This window comes from Meles meles, chromosome 17 (genome assembly GCF_922984935.1).
Source record: "Meles meles chromosome 17, mMelMel3.1 paternal haplotype, whole genome shotgun sequence".
NCBI lineage: Eukaryota > Metazoa > Chordata > Mammalia > Carnivora > Mustelidae > Meles > Meles meles.
This window is the reverse complement of record NC_060082.1, coordinates 54,519,236-54,545,453: the sequence shown is the minus strand read 5'-3', so window position 1 is coordinate 54,545,453 and position 26,218 is coordinate 54,519,236. Positions and strand designations below refer to the sequence as shown.

General features: G+C 44.7%; 1 protein-coding gene across 4 annotated transcripts in view; it reads left to right on the top strand.

Moving 5' to 3' along the window:
- Window positions 1-16,561: 16,561 nt before the first annotated feature.
- Window positions 16,562-26,218, top strand: part of SMYD2 (SET and MYND domain containing 2) — a 49,325-nt gene continuing 39,668 nt past the window's right edge. The window contains exons 1-2 of one of the 4 annotated variants that reach the window (XM_045982787.1): window positions 16,562-17,303; window positions 17,757-17,996. In XM_045982787.1, coding sequence (XP_045838743.1) covers window positions 17,824-17,996 — 173 coding nt within the window. In that variant the 5' untranslated portion in view covers window positions 16,562-17,303; window positions 17,757-17,823. Of the gene's footprint in view, window positions 17,304-17,687; window positions 17,997-26,218 lie in introns of those variants that run through there. The other 3 variants (XM_045982790.1, XM_045982789.1, XM_045982788.1) reach the window with 3 other exon arrangements.

Here is a 26,218-nt window from a genome sequence, read left to right as displayed (position 1 = left end):
CCAACCTTTGGCAAGCATTCCAGCCTCTCCCTCCTTCCTTCCCCCGCTGCACAATGGGGCAGCGCAACAGAGACTTGCCTTCCATAGGTACCTGCAAAAAAGGAGAATTTCCCCCTTCACTCAAGACTCATAGAAAGAAAACTGTATACCTAAGCCTTCCCCTTAAAGTGCCCTTGTCTGGGGCGCCTGGGTGGCTCAGTGGGTTAAAGCCTCTGCCTTCAGCTCAGGTCATGATCCCAGGGTCCTGGGATCGAGCCCCGCATTGGGCTCTCTGCTCAGCAGGGAGCCTGCTTCCTCCTCTCTCTCTGCCTACTTGTAATTTCTGTCTTTCAAATAAAAATGAATAAAATCTTTAAAAAAAAAAAAAAAGTGCCCTTGTCTGCCTTCTGCTATCTTCTTGGGACCAGCCAGGTTCTAACTGGTTTTCTGGATGGCATTGGCTACCGTTTGGTTTCTCCCTCGGCTGCGAGCACCAGCACAACCCTTCTGGAACTCTTGGGTTTACTGGATTGGTCCCTCATCACGATGCACAAGTTTTTCCTCTTTTTCCCAGGTGTAAAGAGATAGACAAGTATAACACATGCCCCCCCCCTTTAAAACAAAATAAAGAGAATTCCTTTAAAGTTAAAAAAAATGTTTTAGGGGTGTTTGCATGACTCAGTGGGCTGGGCATCCAACTCTCCATTTCGGCTCAGATGATCTGGGGCGGTGGGATGGAGCCCTGCCTTGGGCTCCGTGGGGAGTCTGCTTGAGATTCCCTCTATCCCTCTGCCCCTCACCCCTCTCAAAATAAATAAATAAATCTTTAAAAAGTTTTAAAAATGTTTCAGGAAAGTGTTCCACTAAAACTAAAAAAAAAAAAAAAAATAGTGACTGGGAGAGGAAAATAAACTTTGTTTAAAAAATAAAAAATCTTAGGGGTGCCTGGGTGGCTCCATCGGTTAGGTCGGCTTAGGTCATGATCTCAGGGTCTTGGGATCCAGACCTTCGTGGGAACCGCCCCCCCCCCAGGAGGGAGTCTGCTTGTCCCTCTCCCTCTGCCCCTTCCCCCACTTGTGCTCTCTCTCTCTTTTAAAAGAAATAAAACCTTAAAAGAATAAAATAAGAAATAGAGTATTTTTAAAAACAAAAACAAAAGGTTAAGAGGATGGTAAGCGTATGGAATATCAAGCCAGCAGTGTGAACTGACATCTTAAGGTGAAACACGATTCACATCCACACCTTGATGAAAGACTTGTGGAATCGCCTTTCCACAGTTCCGCGAGAACTGGGTAGTCTCCGTTGGGGGAAGTGGTTTGGGTACAATGCATTCTTCGAGATAAACCAATTGTCTGACTTTTTTAGTCTGCTCTCTGAGCTTACCTTAGGCTTGGGGGCTTAAGGTATCCGAAACTTAGTTCAACAAATTATTAACGGATTCCTCCTCAGACAAAAACGCTTCCAGGTTTCTTAGAAGCCAAAGAAAACCAAAATAATTGATGTTACACAGTCCGTTGTGAAAACTCTAGAAAAGGTATCGATAATACAGTAGTGCGCTGTGAGGATACACTCTTTTCCATATAGCGCCACGGTTTAAGTGCACCACTTTTATTTCTTTTTTTTAAGATTTTATTTATTTATTTGATAGAGAGAGATCACAAGTAGGCAGAGAGGCAGGCAGAGAGAGAGGAGGAAGCAGGCTCCCTGCTGAGCAGAGAGCCCGATGCGGGGCTCGATCCCAGGACGCTGGGATCATGGCCTGAGCCAAAGGCAGAGGCCTTAACCCACTGAGCCACCCAGGCGCCCCTAAGTGCACCGCTTTTAAAATCGAACTGCAGGCTTTCAAGTTCCAGATGTCCTACTGACAAGCTTTGAGATCTTGGGCAAGATTTAGTGGAGATAATGGTCCCCACCTGTAGCAAACACTGGTCCGTGTTTCTTACCTCCTTCAACAGGTGCTTGATGCTCTCCTTTCCTGGATTTCACCCACCACCCACCCACACACATTCCTTGCCATGCCTGCGGGTTGTTACCTAATGACTGGGTAGCTGGACAGAAGCCAACCTTCCCTTCCTCGCTTATAGAGTTCCCCTGATGAGGGACCAAGTGAAACTTCCCCTGAGGGCTTTGGCCAGAGATACCCCTTGCTTGGCTCAACTCCCTTTTCTTGTCCTACTTCCATCACTCCATACTGGTTTCTCCTAGGACCGCCTCAGGGATGACTCCCTCCTTGCATTTGAACCTCATCTCAGGATCTGCTTCTGGAGAACTAGGACTTCCCATTTAACCCCCCCAGAGGTCTGAAAGGAGGGATGAACTTAATATATCAGAAGCACCTACAACAGTGTCTGGCATACGAGTATTGGTTACTGTTACTATTGGAGGTTGGATCTCCAGGACCACAGATAACCAAGGGGGCTACACCGGAACTTCAGACAAACATAAAGCCACAAACATACAAACACTTGAGAAATGTTGAGGGAGACGAATAATCCACATAATTGCTTCCATTTGAATCACAGGTTGCACCCTTGGCCTTAATTACAAGGGAATAAATGCTTCTGGCTGAGTTGTAATGCAAAGAGGCTGCTACTGTGTGCTCCCATGAGACCTGCCACAGGCATTCAATTTAGTTAATAAGTATGGATACTGGGAGACTTGAACGTTCTCTCTCCCATGTGCCTTTTTTTTTTTTTTTAATAAGTGAAAACTCTTTGGTTCGTCCTTTAACTGGGTTTCATGGAGTAGTTTCAAGGTTGCTTGTTTGAAGGTAAGCAGCAGGAGTCTTAAGAACTTAATTTTAAGAAATTCAAAGAGCAAAGAATGCACTTTGTTCTTTGAGTTTCTTAAAACTGTATTTCATATCCTTTCATAATAATTTGTCTTTTATGGATAAAATATACACAAATCGCTTAGGAAAAAAGGCATCTGAAATGACCTTGGGCGACCAAGTTCTTCTGTTTTTTAAATGGCATGCACAGAGTATATTATTAAGACTTCTGTATGGCCGCATTTCTAGCACAGCTCAGAAAGAGAATTTACCATTTCTTTATTATTCAGTTCAAATATAAGGGCAAAGAAACTTACTCATAGGATTTCTTTTTTTAAGGTTTTCATTTATCAGCTCCTAGAAAAAAAAAAAAAACCAATATAGGCAAAATCCCAACATGATAAAACCAGAACTAAAGTAACAGTGTCTGGGGGAAACCTCTAAGTGAATTATTATGATCCTAGGTCCAAAAAAAAAAAATTATTCTTGTCTGGTTCTCTCATCTGACCCCACTACAGACTGGCTTTTGTCCACTTCACAGCACTTGAGTCATTAATGATCTCCTCCAGGACAAATTGAACGTTCTCTCTTCTACCCTCACTCACTTTAATCTATTTGTTGCCTTTGTTCGACTCAACCACTACCTTCCTCCTCCTCCATAAGCCTCTCTTCTAATTTTGTCTGATCCTTTAGTATTTCTTTCCTTTTCCATTTTGTTATATATTTTAAAAATAAAAAATGAAAACGACAATTAGAGATGAGGGAGAAAAGCGCCCCAACCCAAACACGAGCACTTTGTGGGAGTCGCTCTCTCACTCCAGCTGTTTTTTCTTTTTTTTTCTAATTGGTTTTTACGTATTATGAGCAGGATTTTGTTATCCTCCTTTTCCTACCAAATATTTTCATTGTTTTTTCACATGTTGCTCTAAAATCTTTGAAACCTCCAACCTTGAGTCCCTTTAACAATTTCTTCTCTCTCTTACTCCTCAGTCTGTCCTTTTTCCCTATGGAAATGTCACCCTTCTCCGTCAACAAATCCACTACTGAGCCAAAATCGACTTTATATCTCATATTATCCTTTTATGTTCAAGTATTCCTTTTGTTCTCTCTCTCTATTTTTAAGATTTTGTTTACTTATTTATTTGACAAAGAGAGAGAGAGCTGAGGAGGAGTAGAGGGAGAGGGACAAGCAGACTCCAGGCTTGAGCGCAGAGCCGAGCATGACGCTTGATCCCACGACCTCAGGATCACCACCCGAGCCAAAGCCAAGAGTCAGATGCCCAACTGCCTGAGCCACCCAGGCACCCCAAGTATTCCTTTCGTTCTACTGATATGAATACTGTTTTAAAAATAAAGTAAAACTGTCCCACCAAAATAGTCATATCAAAAACGAAACAAAGCAAAATATTCATATCAAAATACTATTTACCCCAGAAGTTAATCTCGCAATGTAGATCAAAGATGTATCCTTCTGAAATGCCTAAAACACATCGTTCCTCTAAATAATTCCCAAGATTTTTCAGGATTCCTAGAAAAGTAGCAACTAGGTACAGGCACTTAATTAGAAGTTTTCAACAAGATTGATACCAGATAGAATTTTCCAGATTCTGCTCCAATTAGTGTATTAGTGTATTAGTATTAGTGCAATACTAATAGATGTTCAGTTTTTTAAAGGGAGGAGAGGTGGTGACATGATCAAAAAATTTTTTTTAAAAGTTGGGAAATTTTTAATTTTAAAAATTTAAAAGATTCTGTCACTTTAAGAATTTTCAGAGCCTTTTTTAAAAATATGTGAATTCCAGCACCTAGCACAGCTGGTAGGTGCTCAAAATAAATATTTAATACATGAATGTGCATTGTGATTCTCCAGAAAATAACACAACATGTAACATTTCCCAAAAGAAAAGCAGTTTATTTATTAGAAATATTTAAACAGCTACTATTTAAAAGATTGTTTATTGCTACAATGTTTAGACTAGTTAATAACTCCAGACCATCCTAATACTCACCAACCAAGGGTTGGTTAAACAAATTATGGTACAATAAAAGACCGTGTAGCTGTTAACAGACTGTGAGATGGGTTAGTTCTGTGTTGAACATCTGAAGGACTTGATCTTCTCCTGCAGAACTTGGGAGGAGAAGAGGGCCTGGGGCCAAGCTCAGATAGGCTCCGCCCCTTGCTGCCTTCCACTGTGAACAGGGTATGTTACTATTTCTGACTGTTTCCTCAGCTCTATAATAAAGCTTTTGAGTTAGATGATATGCAGGATCCCTTTAGACAAAGTCTGACGACTTCATCGGAGGTGTCTCATTTTAGCTGTAATGAGTTTTTTGGATATTAAATGAAGTGCAAGGGGTGTTATGCAATGAATTAGATTATTTTTCTATCTTCTACATGGACTGTAAAGATTATAATAAATAAATTAGCAAATAAACACATTTTTAACTCAGTTCTGTGCAATGTATCAAACGTCTTCTAAATTTTTATGCACTTGACCCAGCAATTCTACTTTTAGGATCTATCCTAATGAATTACTCAAGAATGTGAAAAAAGATTTGGCTTAGCAAAGATGCTTATTTCAACCATGGGGGGGAGAAAGGACATCAACAGTATCTAACAGCTAGTAACTGGTTAAACAGATGGCACTACACTGTAAGATGTCACAGTACGAAGTCATTAAAATCATGCAGAAAATATTTAAGGTTATGGAAACAGATTTACGACATACTTTTAAGATGACAAAGCAGGTTATAAAACAGCATCTACAATATAATCCAGTTTTTATTATAAAACATTTCTATGTTCATAAACAAAGGTGGAAAAGGATTGACAACAAAAACTCCACACTGCTAATCACTGGGTTTATATGCGTTTTCAAAACTTCGTAAGCTTAGTATACATGGCTTATAGAGCAATTAATTCAGTGATCTTATCCTTTTTTTCCACACTTTCTTTCCTTAGCACTCTAAGTAACATAAATAAATCGTTTCTGGTCAAAGGAAAAATGGGATTCAATAAAAATCCATCTGTAAATGCTTACTTAAAATGATAAGGTTCAAAACACTGTCATTGAAGATGCCGATCTCTTTTCCAAAAATGATGAAATTGTGGCTAAGACAAGAAATGAATTTTTTAAATGCCTTTAGAGAAATGATAGCTTCATTTGCATGTAGCCTTCTGTTTCCTAATCCATAGTTGTCTGGTGTATTAAAAGATGTGGACAAGCCCCAGTGTCTATGAACAAGAACTAAAGGAAATCAAAGTGTCATGATTTACACCTGATTTACCATGATTTACACATGATTTAGCATAAGGTTATTCTGAGCTGCAACAATCTGGGTTAAGAAATAATCCCAAGTAGGCTCATAATGACACGGTAATGCCGTTCTTAACATTCATGCCTTTCCATTTCAGAAAACAGCATAATTTATTTAAAAGGTGGTAGAATCCAGGAGGACTGATGATTTTTATTTTCTCTAGAACATTCAAAGGAATACCATCTTTAGTGTCCATCATAAATGAAGATATTCTAACCATAAGAAGGTTCTAATCTCAGATTTAAAAAAAAAAAAAAAGTCCTTTAAAATGAGTCTAAACTGTATGGATCAACAGAAATGTTGCATTGTTTGGGCTCGTCTTACTTTGCTGCAGACCGGCCAAACATTTGGCAGGCACAAGCATCACTTTGTAAGAGTCCCGGTCACCCAGGAAAGAGGTCAACCATAAAGAACACCCCCAAACAAACAGGTACAATGTATATTTAGTTAACTACTCAGACAGATGTTGAGAAACAGAGGATTTAAGAAAGTAAACCGGGCTGGGGTGCCTGGGTGGCTCAGTGGGTTAAGCCTCTGCCTTCAGCTCAGGTCATGATCTCAGGGTCCCGGGATTGAGCCCCACATTGGGCTCTCTGCTCAGCGGGGAGTCTGCTCCACCCCACCCCACCCCCACTGCCTGCCTCTCTGCCTACTTGTTAATCTCTGTCTGTCAAATAAACAAATAAAATCTTAAAAAAAAGAAAGTAAACCGGGCTTAATGATGTTTAGGTTGGGAGAAGGCATTTTTTTTTTTTTTGGTGATTTAAATATAAAACAGTACATCTAAAATGACCCTAGTCGTCTCCCTTCTACTGTTTTCCCAAAATTGAGTCACTCATGTCTTCACAATTTCCATCACCTTTACAAAGCACCTCTACTATTACCTCCTTAGTGTTTTCCCTTTCAGTCTCCTCCTCTGGGCAGTGATACCTAAGAAATCAGAGGTTTGATGGTTTATTGTATGCCTTTAACTATCCTGTCACCGAAAAGGATCTTGCATATTTGTCCCCACACACCCTGGCCTCGTCTCACTTCCTCACTTCGCTGAGGCCCTACATGTTAGGCAACATGTTCATGACTTGATGTGTTCACCATCTTCCTTGGAAGAGCTGGACAGAGAAGCTGATGGATGCGAACAACGATAGCCATGCACAGGAGATTCTTTTTTTTTCTTTTTAAAGATTTTATTTATTTATTTGACAGAGAGAGATCACAAGTAGACAGAGAGGCAGGCAGAGAGAGAGAGAGAGGGAAGCAGGCTCGCTGCTGAGCAGAGAGCCCGATGCGGGACTCGATCCCAGGACCCTGGGATCACGACCTGAGCCGAAGGCAGCGGCTTAACCCACTGAGCCACCCAGGCGCCCCTGCACAGGAGATTCTGTTCACCGTCTGGCGACGTCATTATCTGCAAGTTACATATATAATCTCAAAGATGCTTCAAAGATGCTGGAAGTTATCAGCTCCTCCTACTATCAATTTCACTTTTTTTTTTTTATAGTTCTTAAATGGCTCAACACTCTGCCTGGTATTATCCATTCATCCAAGAGACAGACATGTATTGAGTATTTGTATTGCCCCAGGCACTGCCCGAGGCTACAGCAATGAATAAAACAGATGAAACACCTTGCCCTTAGGAGGCTTCCATTCTAGTAAATTTTTGTGGCTTTCTAAATATAGGTCATGTTTCTTCTTTGAGATTCTAAACTTTTGGAGTTTAAGAAGTGGGTCTAATCTAACTTTGGCCCCTGCATATACCCAAGAGGGTGTTTTGCAGTGTAAATCGGTGACTGTACAATGCAAGCATGTACAAGCCCTTCGGTCTGATTGTCCTTTGACCCCAAGAGCGACATTTAATCAGTTTGCTTTATTTCACTTCATCCATCCTCCCCACCCCTAGTTTTCAGTTACTTTGATTTCAAACTACAAAATCCTAAAGATGGGAAAAGACAAAGATGTAGCTTGTGATGAAGGAAAACCAGGAAGCAATGCAAGCAAAAACTGAAAATTTCATCAGCTGCTTTCAAAGTGCTAGATTTCAAAAATATAAGTCACTCAAAGAAATGCCAGAATATTTAACATTTCTTTAAAAAGTAGATATTGGAGTTATACAGATAAAATATTTGTTTGCCCCGTGTGTACTTTCCAAAATAGTTCAGTGTATCATTGGGCTCTTTAAATTAGTTGTATTTAAAGATACTGTTGTGGGGGCGCCTGGGTGGCTCAGTGGGTTAAAGCCTCTGCCTTCAGCTCAGTCATGATCCCGGGGTCCTGGGATCGAGCCCCACATTAGGCTCTCTGCTCAGCAGGGAGTCTGCTTCCCACTCCCCCACCCCCCGCCTGCCTTTCTGCCTACTTGTGATCTCTCTCTCTGTCAAATAAGTTAATTAAAAAAAGAAGATACTGTTGTGTAAATTCATTTGGTATCAAGCAAAGTAACAAACCCTCTTTTTCCAGCTTAAGAAAATGTATTATGTTTACCTTAAATTTTCATGATCTCCCCAATAACAGATACTTAAGGCTACATATGTTTATTTTTTTTTAAAGACTTTATTTATTTATTTGGCAGACAGAGATCACAAGCAGGCAGAGAGGCAGGCAGAGAGAGGAGGAAGCAGGCTCCCCGCTGAGCAGAGAGCCCAATGTGGGGCTCGATCCAGGACCCTGGGATCATGACCTGAGCCGAAGACAGAGGCTTAACCCACTGAGCCACCCAGGTGCCCAAGGCTACATATGTTTAATCCTTATTAGAAAAGAAAATTAAGCCAAAGATTTCTTTTTAGGTGTTGGGATCATTTGAAGTTAAGAAGATGACATTTGACCATTTTCAGCTTTTGCGTAGCTTTTGCTTCAAATCACACTATTGACTTTTTTCCTTCTGTATTTTTCTCCCCTCTTGTAAGAGAAATAAACTGCACTAATATATTTAAATTCTGTGTACAAATGAAACTTATAAAACAGGTAGACTAAGGCTTTAAGACTTTAAATAATCACACTGCATCTCTTCCTTTTGTGGAACTTCTCTGCCCTCATATAAAATCTGTGGGTGAGTTGCTCAAGATACCAGCCCTTGGTAACAAAGTCAGTCTGTACTCAGCACCGCCCCGCGCCCCCCCCCCCCACCGCTAGATGACACTGTCTCCCCCAAAATAAGAAAGTTGTTAACAGTCCCAATAAAAATAGAAATAGACTTCTAAACTTCCTTACACTTAGTTCTTCTTCTTTCTTTTTTAATGGGGGGAAAAAGTGGTGAGACTTTCCAGAGGTAAAGAAAAAAGCTTATGGGGGCGCCTGGGTGGCTCAGTGGGTTAAAGCCTCTGCCTTCAGCTCAGGTCATGATCTCAGTGTCCTGGGATTGAGCCCCACATCGGGCTCTCTGCTTGGCAGGGAGCCTGCTTCCTCCTCTCTCTCTCTCTGCCTGCTTCTCTGCCTATTTGTGATCTCTGTCTGTCAGATAAATAAATAAAATTAAAAAAAAAAGAAAAAGAAAGCTTATGAGTCTAGATGAGAACCAAATATGTCAGTAATGGGGACTTTCCTTGGACATTTGTTGTCTTTTTGTTTAATTTTTAGTATCTAGTTAGAACTATGGTATTTCCTGAATCACAAGGACAAAGCTTAAGCTCTTTTCCTTCCTTCCTGCATTCCTGCCTTCCTGTCTTCCTTCAAGAACAAGAGAAGACAGATGGTAGTTTAAGAATTGGTCAATCTCGGGGCATCTGGTTGGCTCAGTTGGTTAAGCCTCTGCCTCCAGCTCAGGTCATGATCTTGGGGTCCTGGGATCAACCCCTGCATGGGGCTCCCTGCTCAGCAGGATGCCTGCTTCTCCCTCCCCTCCTCTCTTGTGCTCTCTGTCGCTATCTCTGTCTCTCTCTCTCAAATAAATAAACAAAATCTTAAAAAAAAAAAAAAAGAATGGTTACTCTTATTCTGAAATATTTATGTGCTTTTCTCTGACTTGGTTACTCCTCCCATTGACAGAAATGGTTTCTTATTCTAGAATAAACTCTGTCTGGAGTAAGGATACTGCAGCGTAGCTGAGATGTTGGTGTTAGGACTGTAAGCTATGCATCGGGAATGCTCTTATTGCCCTTCAGCCTGGAAGCAGGGGGTTATTTCTGAGTCCACCCCTTAGCTTGCCAGCAAGATGACAGAGCCCTGTCGCCCACAACCATTGTTACAGCACGAGTGCCTCTGGCCATCTGGATTCTTAAGCATTCCATGCCAACCCTATGAGTCCATGATCAGGAAAATAACAGTATAACCTCCTCTAAACAACACCACCACCAAACTCTCAGCCCTCTTAAAATTGGTTTTAACCATTGAAAATTGAAATTTTGAAAATTGAAATCTTGAAAATTGTTTCAAGATTCCGATCTTGAAACTCTTCACAGATTCACTACCTAGAATTGCTTATTCATTCTTGGGACATGTTTGTAACAGAGTCTAGGAGTTAGGTCCAAAACACTACCAGCATAGCATCCGCTATAAACCAAAGTATCCCCACCCATCACAACTTCATCAGCCTTCTCTTCAGTCACGGGGAAGAGTTGAGAATCTCGGGGAAGAGTTGAGAATCTAACACGTAACAAATTCAGGGGCCTCCACAGAGAAAACTGCCAAATAAATACAATATAAAGTGACCCCCTTTAAAGACTTTAATTTACACGGGGATATATACAATGTTGCTGATTGCCTGCCAAGAAAGCACAGATACATGAGATGGACCTTAGCGAAGAATAGAAATAGTTATAGGCAAAAACGTTGGAGAAGCCTTCTCAGAATAGATGGAACTCAAGGTGAGCAAGACAGGTAGAGAGGTTGTTTTTTTTTTAAAAGCCGGGAAGAAGAGCTTGACCTTGAGGAGATGTACAAGAAAGAAAACTGGGAGCTCTTTGATAGAAAGTCTCAATATGAAAGCAGTTATTTGAAGACAACTTGTTGAACGGCAGTAACTATGGCACACAGAACAGGGAGAGACCCCATTCTGTTTCCTAGGGCTTCCTCCTGTGTTTGGGTGGCATCATGGTGCTCAGCATTGAGCTCGGCAGGGGGCCCATGATCCTTGATTATCCATGGTCATCAGCCCCTTGTTCTCACCCACAGTGGTTACTTTGGATACTTCGCTTGTCTACTTGAGGGAGCCTCTTAGGGATGTGGGAACCCACTCTTCTGCTTCCTGTGGGAGACCTCAGAGAGTCCTTCTCTTACACACCTGTTTCTAACACAAAAGGAATCCTGGGGTCTACATGAGACTATCACATAAGTTATCTCTGGTCTGAGTCCCTTGAGATACATTACCCCATTCCTCCAGTGTTCAGCCTGGAAGGAAACTAAGGTGATGACCTTTTCTCAAATAAGCACCCTGACTTCCCTCTTGCTTTCTTCTCAATTCTCCCTCCTACCCTGGTCCTGGAGACTCTTCTCTGGCCAGCGAGAGTCCTTGCTCTACATCGGCATGAATTTGCCAAGATTGGAGCCCAAGTCTCCTGAGACCTTTGGCTCCTGAAGACCAAGAGCGTTTTTCCTCCTACTTGGCAATATCATCTCTTCTCTGAGTCAGGGGCACTGGCTGGATGGGAGGAATGGTGAGGGTACGGAAGGAACCGCAGAGCTGACTGTATGATCTTTGGTGATCTCAAAATATTACTGCTATTGTGGTAATCCAGGCATGAAGCCATAAGGACAGAGTGGCCTAAAAATAGAAACAAAGGGACACTGAACAAGAAATACAGAGAAGGAAGAAATGAGAAAATCTTGTTTGTGGAATATGTGCAGGACAGAAGGTAGGAGGAAACACAACGGAGGCACGATGGAAGTGATGTCAGCCGTTGTCGGACACATTTTCCCATGGCTCATATACCCCCTTCTCCTTCGCCTTCACACACTTGAATCACCAGGTCCTGGTAATTAAATTAAAAGATCTTCAAATCCATATCCCTCCTCTTTCTCACCACTGCCACCGTCCTTGTCCATGCCAACAATCTCTCTCCTCTGGACTATTTACCGCATCAGCTCCTTACTTCTCTCTCTCTGACCTCAGCCCCCTGTAACCCATCCGACATTCGGTCACGAGGATGACCTTTCCAAAGCAACAATCAGACCATGCCAGCCAGATCTCTCCTCTGGCTCTGCAGTGCCCATCCAGTGCACAGAACTCCTACGCACACAGTCTTACAGAACCCTACAACGTGGGGCTCACCTTGCTGGCCCAACTTTACCCGAGACCCCTTACCTGGGGCTGTAGCTCAGACCAAAGAGTTAGGTGGTACGCTGAACTGGCCAAGGCCATGGACTCATCACCACACGAGCCCACTGTTTACTTGGACAAGTTATATAAATGTAGTGATTTGGTGTTCTCATCTATAAAATGGCATTAGGATTGAGAATAGATTTTAAAAGTGGACCTGGTACACAGTAAGAGCTATAGAAGTGTTTGTTAAATAAAAGAAAAATTCTTGAGGCACCTGGCTGGCTCGGCCAGTGGAGCCTGTGACTCTTGATCTCCAGGTTGTGAGTTTGAACACTGCACTGGATGTAGAGAGTACTTTAAAAAATTAAAAATTTATATATATATATATATATATATTTAATTTTTTTGGAGTGTGGCAGGATTGTAACCCTGTATGAGGAGCCTTCCAGGCTTGGCAGGGACCAGGAGCTTCTGGGCCCGCCAGCTGGCCCAGGTCCGTGTAGCCCTGAAGAGGCTTCTGGCTGCTATGACATATGCCAGCTGCCTAAAAATAAATAAAATATTAAAAAAAAAAAAAAAAGAAAAGAGGAAAATACTTGCCTGGATCCTCAAGTCTCCTATTGCAGTGAATTTACACCTTCAGGCTCTTAAACCCATCTTGTGGGCCTTCCTTCTTCTGGTCAATCTTTAGTCTTCCTTCTAGAAGGAACTAAAATGTCAGGTCTTCTATAAAGCCTTTCTACTGTACTTTGTTCCTCTCTCTATTATAACTTTTATTGTAAGTTTTTTTTTTTAAGATTTATTTATTTATTTGAGAGACAAAGAGAGCATGCAGGGATGGGGGAAAGAGGCAGCGGGAGAGAATCTCAAGCAGACGCCCCACTGAGCACAGGACCTGACGTGGGGCTTGATCCCATGACCCATGAGATTATGACCTGAGCAAAAATCACGAGCCAGACACTTGACTGACTGACCCACCCAGGTGCCCCTGTATTATAACTTGTATGAATTTCGTATGGCTGCGGTGACAAATTACCACAAACTAAACTTAAAACAACAGAAATTTATTTTTTCATGGTTCCCGAGGCTAGAATCCTGAAATCAGTGTATCACGGGGCTACAGTCGAGGTGTTGGCAGGACCAGGCTCCCTGTTGAGGCTCAAAGGGAAAAGCTATCCTTTGCTGCTTCTAGCTTCTGGTGGCTGTGTGCATTCCTGGGATTGTGGTCCCATCACTGCCATCTCGGCCTCTACGATGACACAGCCGCGTCCTCTTGTCTGCGGCAGTTCTCCTCTGCCTCTCTCTCGTCAGGTCTCCCGTGATTGCATGGAGGGTCCCCCGGGATCATCCAGCAGGATCCTCTTGGCTCAAGATCCTCGATTTAAATGTTCCCTCACGCAGGTGAAAAGGATCTGGCAGACATGACGAACTGACACATCCGTGGACGTCATCATTCAGCTACTACACTACCTACTCCAGCGTCTTTGTTCCCACCTTCGTATGACCAGGGTCTCTCGGAGTGTAAGCGCGCACTGTGGACTCCGTAAGTGAAAGACGTGTATAGTAAGTGCAGCGGTTTAAGGTAAATGTCTGTTGTCCATGTTCCTCAGTATTTCTTCTCTGCTCACGCCTTATCCCCCCCCCCCACCCCACCCCCCGGCCAGAGCTATTTCCTTCATGTGCTAATCTGTGGCTGGAGCGCTATTTTACTCCCGAACTGGATCAACTTCGAGGTTAGAGAAATTAAGCGAGGGGGGGCCTCTGAGACACAGGGAGTCAAGTAACCAGAAAACTCCTTTCGGACCCCGTTCCCTCCCAGCCAAGGGGCCGAGGGGAGGCTAACAGGTCAAGGGGCCCTGGAGGCTGGCAGGCGACGTTCACGGAATTTGAGAACGCAGAGCGGCAGGCAGACGAGTATGAGCTTCGTTAAGAGAGCTGTCATCGGTCTGCCTGCCTGGGTTGTTGCCATGGCTGCGGCGTTCATTTTAAACACAGTTTTCTTCGTGATTTAAGCTCCTAAATTCAGGGCTATTGCCTACCTGACCATTTCCCCATCTCGAGTCGCCAGAGTTCAGGAGAGGCATTTTTCTGAAACGAGGCTGTTTCTTTTCCAGGTTTCTTCAATCACAGTCGCCTCCACCTGTGAGAATAAGGCTGTTCCCGCCGCCCCTTACCTCGAGGGACAGCTTGTTAACCAGGTTACTGCTTCTCTCAGCCCTTGGAAATCATTCCCAGTGAGAAGGGAAAGAAATCCCGTACAATAAAAAGAAGTAAACAAGTAGGTCACTTCACACAATTGATCCTTCAAACAGGGAATTATTTACTGTATTAGAATTGCTTATTTACTTTTATGCCAATCTTTTCACCTTTGTGCTGGTTAGAACCCCACAGTATCAGAATGTTAAAAAAGAACAACAACAACAACAACAAAAACTGTTGAGCCCAAAAATGTATCTAAGATTTTGCCTAAGTAGGCAGGTATTCAGCAACTTCTAGGGTTTGAAAAAAAAAATTTTTTTTCATTTACATATAACACGCACCTCTAATACAACATAATTATCAGAATTGATTTAAGTCATGTAACTGGCATAAAGCTCATTTAACATAGTAGCCTGGAAACTTCCAGGATTTTTATTGATCAGAGTAGATTCAGGGAACCTGGCCAATAAGACCAATTTACCTCCTAAAATCAAACAACACTCCCTCCAGCCCTGCTCCAGTCACTCTGACTTTCCTATAGGTCACATTTCCTCCTACCAATGGAACTTGCATATGCTGTTCCCTCTTCTTGTAATGCCTGTCCCTCCTCCTTTCCTCTTGATGAAGTTCCACTCGTCCTTTGGATTGTAGCTTAAGCAGTACTCTCTCTGAAAAGCTTTTCTGAATTATGTCAAATCCCCCAAGCACTGGCTTAGCACTTAAGACCACTGACTGTGTTTGTTTGATCATCTGATTAATGTCTTCATCTTCTTCCAGACTGTACAAAGCTCTGTGAGGATGCACATTAAGTTAGTTTCTGTTATCATTAAGTTACAGTCCTTTCTCACTGTTGCTGGAACACAGTAAACATGTAACAAATATTTAAATGTTAAAAGAGTGTGTTATATCATGCTAGCTCTGCCACTGGGTTTTTAGGCAATCTATTTAACTTCACAGAGCCTTACCCTCCTCATTAGTAAGAAGATGCCTCTTTCATTTCCTCCGATTCTAGCCTATTGATGGTTACTTTCTTGAGCCTACGAGATAGACCAGGCTAGCGCTAGAAAGCCAACACACTCTGTTACCTGCCTGCCGTCTGCCATATACCAAGCAAGAAACTGCGAGTACCCTTGGGACCTTTGCCCCTTTCCTTAATGCTACTGCCTTGCTTGCCGCTCTCATCGCCTTTCATTAAAAATACCGTAGACCCTCCTGAAGTGGTGAGCCTGGGTTTAGTCCTCTCCTCTCATAGCTTACCGGTAAAGCTCCAAGAAGAACTCGGTCTAAATGCTGGACTGCTCATGGCCTCCTCTGCTTACAGATTTTTCAGGGGTTCCCATACTACATCTGCGACAAGTTCACTACTTGAGAAGTTATCCTTTCCTGGCTCCTGTCTCACCTCCAGCCTTCTCCTGGAGAACTCGTCCTCCACTCAGAACCACTCACACTCGGTTCTTTCAAGTCCCTCTGTCTTTCTGTCCAGTTCGCTCTGCCCAGGAAACTGTTTTCTGCTCCTTTAGTCAAGTTTCACCCATCTTTTCAGGCTCAAGTGTTCCTTGAATGTGGCCCAGACTCTGACCAAAACCCCATTCCTCAGGCTGAGTTGGTCACCCATTGCCTGTATTCTCAGAATACTTGGCACAAGCCACCATAACATTTCTCAGTGTGCTGTGTTTACATGCAGAGGGACGTTTGGGTTAAGAGCATGGGTTTCCCAGACTGACTTGAGTTTGAAACCAAGTTCTGTAACTTACTATGGTAAGTTACCTAGAAGTGATTCTGAGTCTTAGTTTCCTAATTTTGGAAAAGGGGGACTTAGCGCCTAACTCATCGGGATGTTGTAATTACAGAATAAATGAGACAATGTGTTCAATGTGCTTTGCACAGCTGTCCCATTATACTAATAGTAATTATCACTGGCTTGTGAATGTGTCAAATGCAAAGACTCAGGCCTACATTTTGTCCATCTTTCTATTCGTGACTGGCACTCTGTGAATGCTTCTTCAAATGCACAAATGAAATAGTATCCATGATGTATTTTTCTTTACAGAAATAAGCTGCAGGCTTATTCATTTTAGGAATTTTATTGAGGTGTCAAAAATTCTAACGATTTTAAGACATACTCCAAATCGTATCCATGTTTCCTTTTGGTAAACGAGTCCTGAACTTAACCGTGTAACATAATTTGAGATCAAACTTGAGTTTTTACTATTGGTGTTTTCGGCTAAATTCTCCCTTCACACTTTTAAGAGTTTTTACTGCACGCACATCAATTTCAGGTCTTATTCGGTCCTTCTTGGAACACGGACTACATCCTCCTTTCTCATACGTGTCATGCCAACAGCTGCTTGGGGCTAGGACTTATGTGCTAAGTACTGTTCTAGGAGCTATACCGGTCTCAAGTCCTCTGTGTGATTCATAAGCAAATGGACTTTCCTAAGACGACGGTGAGTGGTCCAAGCGATTAAAACCACTGCAAATTCCAGCCTAGCGTTCTGGCCACAGCATGGCCTTTGGACCCCGAGAAGAGTGGAAGTTCCTTGAAGGCAAGCTTATCTCCTGCCTTCTGGGCGAAGAGAAGTCTCTTGGAAGCAGAGACTCGGAGCCCAGCTGACCGGACTTTTCATCTCCTGTCCGCGTAATTAACTACACTAAAGGGGCAAACGTTCCCACCGAATACTCCGGAGACTCCCTGGAAGGTCTAAAGCCTCACGAGGTTTAAAAGCCTTTAACCTCGGGAAAGCGCCCTTTAACCCTGGGCCCCGACCGCACACTCTTCTGCGGCGGTTCCTCCCCGGTGTTCCGGTGACCCCTTCCAGGGGCTCTGGCGAGGACAGGATACAGAAGGTTGGGGAACATCCTGTCCCTTGGGATGTGCCGAGGGTGGGTCACCGTGGGAGCCAGGCAGCCTGTCCGGGGGGGCCTTGCATCCCGGCCACGGGAGAGGGGACACCGTCCGGCCACGGGAGAGGGAACACCGTCCGCTCTCCCCGCGGAAAGGCCGCCGAGGCGCAGCCGCCTCGCGCCCGGCCACCGGGAGCCTCCGCGGAGGCAGCGGCCTCGCCGCCACACCGGAAGCGCCCCGAGCGCGTGCCGGGCGGGCCGCCGAGGGTCCCGTGGGCGGGGCGGGGCCGCCGGGCCGCTCCCCCTTCCTCTCCCCTCCCCCCGGGGCCGCGCGAGGGCCGGGCGGGGCCGGCCTCCCTTCCGGGGAGCGGTGGCCGCCGCCGCGTCTCCGGCGGCTTCCCTCCCCGCCCTCCCCCCCCCGCGCCGGGGCTCTGGGTGACGCTTCTCCAATTACAGCTCGCGGGGAGCCGCCGCTCCGGGCGCCCCTCCGCGCCCGGCCCGCCAGCCCCGCCCCGCTGCCGGCATGAGGGCCGCGGGCGACGGCGGCCTGGAGCGCTTCTGCAGCCCGGGCAAGGGCCGGGGGCTGCGGGCCCTGCAGCCCTTCCACGTGGGGGACTTGCTCTTCTCCTGCCCGGCCTACGCCTACGTGCTCACGGTCAACGAGCGGGGCAACCACTGCGAGTACTGCTTCGCCAGGTAGGGCGGCGGCGCGGGCGGGCGGGGGCGCCGCGGCGGCGGCTCGGACCGCGGCGGGAGGAAGTGCGCGCGGCGCGCAGGGTCCTAGCGCCGGCGGTTGGGGCGGCGGCCGCGCGGGCGGGCGGGTGGCGCGCTCTCACGGTGCGCGGGCCGTGCCACGTGCGCTGGGACAGAGCCGCCGAGGGCCCACCGCACGCCCTGCACCGCCCATTTGCCGAGTTGCTCACGCCGGATGGGCTCCCCCGGGAATGCGGGGTCCTCGGCCCCAACAGGGGCTCGGAGCCAGGCTTGTTCCAACCGCGGGCACGCGCTGCTCACTTGGTGCATTGCCGGCTCGGCCCCAGGTTCGTGCAGCCACAGCCATTCACCTTTAACTCGTGCTTCCTGCCGCATGTTCTGTGCTCCCCTCGCCACCGGCCCGCCCCGCCGCCGCAGACCTGCCGTTCCCTCCAGGGAACTTAATGACACTTAACATTTCGTGTAAAGTACGCGGCTCCTCCTCTTCCTTCTCACTGGGCACTTGTGTTTGGAGAGAAGCCAGAGGAGTACTGACCGCACAACCCCGGACTCTGACGGGCTGCACTGATGGGACGCACCGAGCCTTGGCTTGGGATTTTGAAAACATGGTCTCGGAGGGAATTAGGCAAAATGTGTGGTAGGAAATAGTGTTTAATTGCCGCACGCACGTGTACACATATACACACGTACATCTATGTTCGTTTCTATGCGTATATATTCATCCACATCCACACATGTTTATACCCTTAAGCCTTATGACAGTTTTAGACCTGAAAGGCTTTAGAAATCACCAGTCCAATACACTTTCTCCATTTTACAAGCGAGAAAACTAATGCTCTGATAGGAAGTGTGGTTGTGTATCTATAGTCACCCCAATAGGTAAGGGAATGAAATCTACCTCTTCAGTTCTGCCCATTTCCTACTAGGTAGGTGCTCAGTAAAATTCCAGAGACGGGAAGCATGGCGTTGAATTACATGTGTACCCCACCTTCCACCACTCTGAAGAATGGACCCTGCTTTATTTTGAATCTCAGTTTCTTCATCTTTGAAATGGAGCTTCTTGGATCAGACTGCACTGACCTGAGGTCCCGCAGGTACCTTTGGAGTACGGGTCTCAAGTCCAACATACACCAGAGTACCCAGTTTCCCAGACTTGTGTGCCTTATTCTATGATAAGACATAGCAAAAGAAGGGACAAAGGCTAAATATTATAGTAATCTTGCCCAGACTCCCTGCCAGAACTGTCTTCCGCTTGGGGGGACCCGGAAAGGCACTAGACGCAGAATCATGCCGTGGGCAGCTTAAGGGCTGTATGTGATGTGGCTCTTTGAATTGGTGAGTCAAGAGCTAAAGGGTCATGGCACCACTTTGCAACGTTTGAGTGAAGTGAGCATTGGGTTTTCCCAAAGTTAAAAAGGCTGCTGTGACTGGTCCCTTGATCTTCTGAGCCTCGCTGTGGCTCGGAGTCTGAAGCAGTGTGGGTGTCTGGAGTGGCAGGAGCAAAGCGGGGTCACCCAGCACGGAAGGTGCTCCCCTCCATCAGGAATCCTGGTGATTCCTGAAGTCCGTCCTAGGAGAGAAGACCACAGTGCCTGGCACATAGTAGGTACTCAGATGGTAGTTGCCAGTGCACCGGTCCAACGAATTAGAGATCAAATCCCTCGGGTTCAGAGGGGGAGAAGCGGAGCTGAGAGATGTTTCTTTTTAGCTGTGAGTGTCCTGACTGTACCTACTGTATACGCCCCCAACCTTAGAACAGTAATGTAGGGCCAGGTGTAGCTCCACAAAGCACCCGGCCCTATGTGACAGAGCCCGCTTTGTTTCTCCTTTTTTCTGAATAACATTTGGTAGGGCCGTTAACCCGTGTCTTAGACCTCTCCCCAGGGCTGCTGTTTGCACTGGGGCCCTGCCACGTCCCTCTTTTTCGCTCAGGTGCATGGGCTGGTAACGCCCACAATTCGTTTCTTCTCTCTAACGAGTCATTTGAAATCAACTAGAATAACAAGACAGGAAATAGTGACACCACAATAACTATGAAGTTGGAAATATCCTTGTACACCATTTGATTAGTTTAGAATTAGTGGTTAGGTATTTCTCCTAGATTTTGCACCATTTTCTCTGTCAACTATTTGATCATGTCCAAGAACAAACGAGTCTGTCCAGCTGTACTAGAACACGTATATGTCTCCTGGAGTTTCAAGGGAATAGGAGCAGAATTGGCAACTGTTGAAGTATACAGGCTAAAATCTGCTACTTCCCCACCCACCCCCACCCGCCCCTCCTCGACAGGAAAAAAAAACCCCAAACTACTTCTTATCCTTTCATGTGCTAGGAAAAAAAAAAAAAAAACAACCCAAACTACTACTTATCTTTTCATGGCTTTCATGTTTAGCATAAACGATACTGCTTAAGATAAGTAAGCCACTGGGGGTTCTCCTTGTATTCATGAAATCTGGGCTTAACTTATTTTGAAGGCAAATAGGTGATTTCTGCAGTAATAAGTTCTATAAATTGAAAAATGGAAGTTTCGCAGGTCCCAGTGGACTGGGATTCTTGTCGGCACAATTCAGACAGAGGTTTGTTTCTGGGAATTTTAAATTTGTCCACATTTACTCAGTTGGGTAGGTGATAATTGGGAGGTTGTTTATCTCGCCTCAGCTGCTAGAGGGCAACTCCTAAAAATATAAATGTTTTCCAGTTGGGAGCTGTCCCAACTGCTAGATACATTTTGTACACACACACACACACACATACACGCACACACACGCACACACCTTTTTTCAGACGTTGGCCACCTTTCTATGGCAGATACTTTTATGTTCTATTTCATACTTAGTATTCAACATATTTTAACACTTTCTTATTTGTCTCAAAAGGAAAAATCTGCTGTAAACCAGTGTTCCATCTCCATATTCATTCTGTGTGCGGTTCCTCAGGTGGGAAGACGTCTCTCTCTTGATCTTTTATTTTCTTGGCTCATGGATCACTTAAGGGCAAGAACATTACCTTTTTTGTTAGCGCATTCTGAGTATGGGGTAAAAGTAGGAAGGCCCACTTAGCCTCCTTGCAATAGAGCTGTTAGAACACAATTTCAGGAAATTTGTGTCATGCCTGGCTCACTCAAAGTGGTTTTAGAAATTAAAATGCTTGCATGAGCAAAACAGTATGACTGAGATGTCCTGTTTCAGAAGTCATAAAGATGTGATGTCTCACAGATTTATTCTGTAGGACTATTCATCCTATCTAACGCATTGGGTTACAAAACTGTCAAAGTAATACTTAGTCGATTTTAATTGGTGTTAAGAGGCATGAACTCCTGCTGCGGTTTTCTTAAGAAACCTTAAGGTTCTCTGATGAACCCTGGGGCTGACCAACTGAAGTCTCACCCCAGATGGGGGGAGGCATCCCCAGGGCTGCCGTTTATTTCCAGAACATTCTCTGAGAATTGTACGTTCTCTAAGGGGACGAGTGACTTTGAATGTTCTTAAATTATCTTGCTTTTTGAATGAAAAATTAGACACATGCTCTAATAGAGAAGTCCCTCCTCTTCACAAGTATTTCTGTAAATGGGTAGTAAGATTAAAATATACAGACAACAGATTTCTTCTTAAAATTTACATTGAATAAAACAAAATTCAGTTATCCGTACATCAGGTCATGAGATATTATGTTGTTGACTTTCCATATTAGAATATTTCAAGTTTTTCATTTATTTAGAGACGGAAAGGCAGAGACTTGGGTGTCAGATTGACTTGGTTTCAGTTCTGGCTTCCTCCCTTCCTGATGTTATGTCTTTGAACAACTAGGTTCCTTTATGTTTACAGTGCTCCCGTGAACGCCTGCCTCCAGAGCTACGGGAGAATTACAGGAGACAGAAGTCAAGGGCTTAGTATAGTCCTAGCACAGAGTAAGCTGTCACAGTCCGCCTGACGGTCTCGCTTGTGCCAATTGTTGCAGAGGGTGATAAAATATTGCAAGGTCAGGGATGTTTTTATCACGGTGGGGTTGGTGGGCGGGGGGCTACCAGGAAGGAAATACTGGAAATTGTTGGTCGGTAGAGTCATTCTTCGGATGGCACATTCATCCCGAGCTAAGAGCAGCAGTTCTCAGTCTCCCAGTCCCCCAGAATGTAATAGATTACCCTTTTTTTTTTTTTCCAAAACCTAATGGAAATGATATGATGAACCTACATAGGTAAACCTCTTTTTTTTTTCTTTAAGAGCCTTTTCTAGTTCCAAAGTGTTGAGATGTTCTAATAGTCTTTTGCCATGAGATTAAGCAAATATTTGAGAAGAGAAATGGAGGCAAACAGAATTTTTGGCATAGCAAGCCTATCATGGGTCCTCTCTGCCCTTTAATTTTTGCGCGATTGAGGTGTGGCCCAGAGCAGTCCTTTAAGATTTTAGTAGTGGCGAGCACCATGGCACACGTATTTTTCATATGCAGGGATCGTAATTCCTGTTAAGGGCTTACAGGGGCTCTGGGACCAAGCTGTGTGGTTGGAAATGATTTGACATGAAAGAGAACAGCAGCAGGATATGCTGAAGTGAAGTTCAAACCCTGGTGAGTTAAAACCACCATCTAATCATCTAATACCTTTCCTTCCCGAAAGCAATCGCACAACGTCTCTCAGTCAAAAATACCTGAAGATCCCCTAAAACGACATTCCTTAAAATCATGTTGCTCTTTGCAGCTCATAAAGCATTTCCAGATACAGTCTTCTTTTGATCCTCCCAAGAATGGCTTGTGTAGAGGGACCCATACCCCATCGCACGAAGGAAAAAGCTGTGTGTCAGAGAGTTGAAGTAGTTCCCTTGAATTTCACATAATTTTGGTCAGATGTTTATTGAGTGTCTTCTAAAGGGCCAGGCTCTGTGTCCTTCACGGACTGAGCCATGCCTTCCTATTCTGAGTGTGGTTTTCCTTCCCTACCCCTTTTGGCCTGAATCGACTATGTGCTTCACCCCTGGACACTGGGACGTTTTCACTCTGATTTCTCCTGGAGTGAGTGCTGTTTTTAATTACCTCTTTTCTTTTGCTTCCCCTTCCCCCAATAGGTAGTAAAACAAACTAACGTTTCTAAACCTTGAGCAAATAAATTGATTGAGTAGGCTTCGATAGGTAGCTTAGGCCGCCGTGGGTTCAGAAATGTCTTTATTACAGTGTCTTGGAATTTGCATAAAGAGCTGTATATATTTTTTGTATGTGTCGATTATTACATAAGAAAATGTAGAAAGAACACAAGGCTTTGGTCCTTTTTGTGGGCTTAGAATATTTCAAAATATTCAGCTAGAACTAAGATGAGTTTGTTGCCCAAGTCTTTATACAAACTACATATAAAGCGTTTGTTTCTCTGCCGGTAGGACAGCATCAGAGTAGATTTCTTTTTCTTCAACATACTCTTTCCCCAGAGCTTGGTGCCAAGTTCATTTGTTTAGGTTTGGAAATAAAACACGTGGTGCAGCTATGCTAGGAGGCCCCTGGCTGGTATTCCTGTGGGACAAGCAAATTGCCCACCATCAGTCAGCAGGTTCTTTAAGAAATGCGAAGACCCCTGGGGCGCCTGGGTGGCTCAGTGGGTTAAAGCCTCTGCCTTCAGCTCAGGTCATGATCCCAGGGTTCTGGGATCGAGCCCCGCATGGGGCTCTCTGCTCAGCAGGGAGCCTGCTTCCCTTCCTCTCTCTCTGTCTGCCTCTCTGCCTACCTGTGATCTCTGTCTGTCAAATAAATAAATAAAATCTTTAAAAAAAAAAAAAAAAAAAAAAAAAGAAATGCGAAGACCCGTTTTAAATCTCTTTTGAAGGATCCCGTATCCAGAGGTGTAGTTTGGTAGGTGCTGATGTTCAGGGGAACTCTGAATCAGTGAGAACTCAGGCTGCAAAGTTGCCTATTTTAGAACTTAAATGGCAAAGAAGGTTTCTACTTTATTTTGGTGTGTGCGTGTTTTTAAGATCTTATTTTTAATCTCTACACCCAGCATGGGGCTCGAACCAAAAACCCTGAGATCAAGAGTCACATGCTCAACCTACCCGGCCAGCTGTTGCACCTCATCTACTTTATTTGGGTGCTTTTGACTTACTTCTTTTGCCTTAGGTTATATCCCTTTTTCTTGTCAATATAAGGAATTATGAACTAATTACAATTTTATGCCACTTTGCTTCCCAAGGAAGCAATCAGTAATTATAAATATCCTTTATGTTCTTAGAGTCATTAATAACTAAGGTCATCTCCCATCCCCACACCTGTACCTTGTTGTTTTTTTTGGGGGGGTGGATCTCAGAAGTAGAGTGAGGTCATCCTTTCTCAGTTCCAGGCAAGCTTCATCTGCTCGGTGTAAGGCCAGTTGGGTTTAGAAGAATTTCCTCTCTGTTATTGATTCCCGTTCTCATTTCCTGCTCCTCTCACAGAGCCCCTCTCTGGGTTTGCCTTTGAATATGTGCGTCTTGATCATCACCAGGGAACTAGACATACAACGGGCGCCCTGGTTGTACTTGACCACACTCAGACTTTGAGCCCTCTTCTGGTGAGCCTGGCAGCTCAGTGGTTTTCTGTAGCAGTTGCCTGGGTGAGGCCACGCCGTGCTGGCCCCTTTCCCCCAGAGAGCAGCCAGTGCTAAGACTAGAAGTTTCTGTCCCCTCTCAAGAGGACTGACATTGTCAGCCTCTCAGTCAGCCTCCCTTTTCCCACCCACATCCCCAACTTCACATCTTTGGATTTCTAGCAAATCCGTGGTACTTTAGGGGTGCAGAGCTCCGACAGAGAATTGATTGAAGTCACTGCCTTTTCAGGGATTGAACCTGTGACCTTGGCCTCATTAGCACGGGTGCTCGAACCAGTCACAAAGCCACACACCTCACTTTGTGCAACTTCTGCTGACTCTCTTCCTACCACCCTCTGAGGCCTCCTTTTCAATTGCAAAGGCGTTCACACCGACACAATAGAACAGAAGGAAATCCGATCTCTTCAAGACTCCTCTGAAGGACAGAAATATGCAATTTTGCAGGAAAATAATACCAAAAAGTCTTGAGGGCTCAGGAAACAACTTCTCTTTCTAGCCCATGCATTTGCTGAGACTCCAGCTGTGTCTCAGCTTCTTCTTCAATCAAAAGTTTAAAAATAGTCCGGAGCTCCTTGTGCCAATATATTAACATAAAATTTGGTGACTCTCGCACACTAAGTGGGGGGTTTCAGATGACTCCGTGGAGATACTGCACATGCATATCATTAAAATAGATTCAAGCCACTTTTATAGGAAGGGGGGACCTGAGACCTTGTAAATGCTTCTCTTTGGCAAGTTTCTAGTCCCTGGAATCCGAAATGAGCGCTTGCTATGGTGAGAGCTAAGACAGTGGCATGTACCGGCAAGTGCATTCTGGTAACATGAGGTGTGTCGGTGCCCAGGGGATCCCGACTCCCCATGCAGAGGAGGAGAAATAAAGGCGACTCACCAAAGAAGCGAATTTTACACCAGGCCTTGAAGACAGAGGCATATCCTAGGGGAGGGAGGTGGTGAGAAAATCTGGCTGACCAACAGCATACAGGTTTTCATCAGAGCCAAATAAAAAAATCTTGTCTATCCTGTCACTTGAAGAGAGTTATATCACAATTTGTGGCAAAATGGAAAGACCTTGGACAGGAGGCACCTTTTCTCTCCAGGCTTGGAGTACCAGGAAAGACCCTTCAGGGATGTTTGTTCTGGGCTCACACTTTGTCAGTTTCCCTCACCGTGATGATGCTTGTACAGGAAACACTTGTCCCTGTGCCCCGAGAAAGCTCTTTCCCGTCAGTTGCACAAATCTGTTTGCAGTGATAGCCTCCCGTGGCCTTCAGACCTCAACAGTAAGAGAGATTTAATTAGGAGCAGATGGTCAACTCCTTGAGATCAGGGATTCTATTTTTAACATTCAACAAATATTTATATCTGTGGAACAGTCACTGGGTTCTCGGTCCCTAGAAACAATGTGAAGCAAAGGAATAAAAATCCCTACCACCGGGGCACCTGGGTGCCTCAGTGGGTTAAAGCCTCTGCCTTCGGCTCAGGTCATGATCCCAGGGTCCTGCTCGGCAGGGAGCCTGCTTCCTCCTCTCTCTCTGCCTGCATCTCTGCCTAGTTGTGATTTCTCTCTGTCAAATAAATAAAATATTAAAAAAAAAAAAAATCCCTACCACCACGGAGCTTCTCTTCTAGCAGATTTTTCTCATCT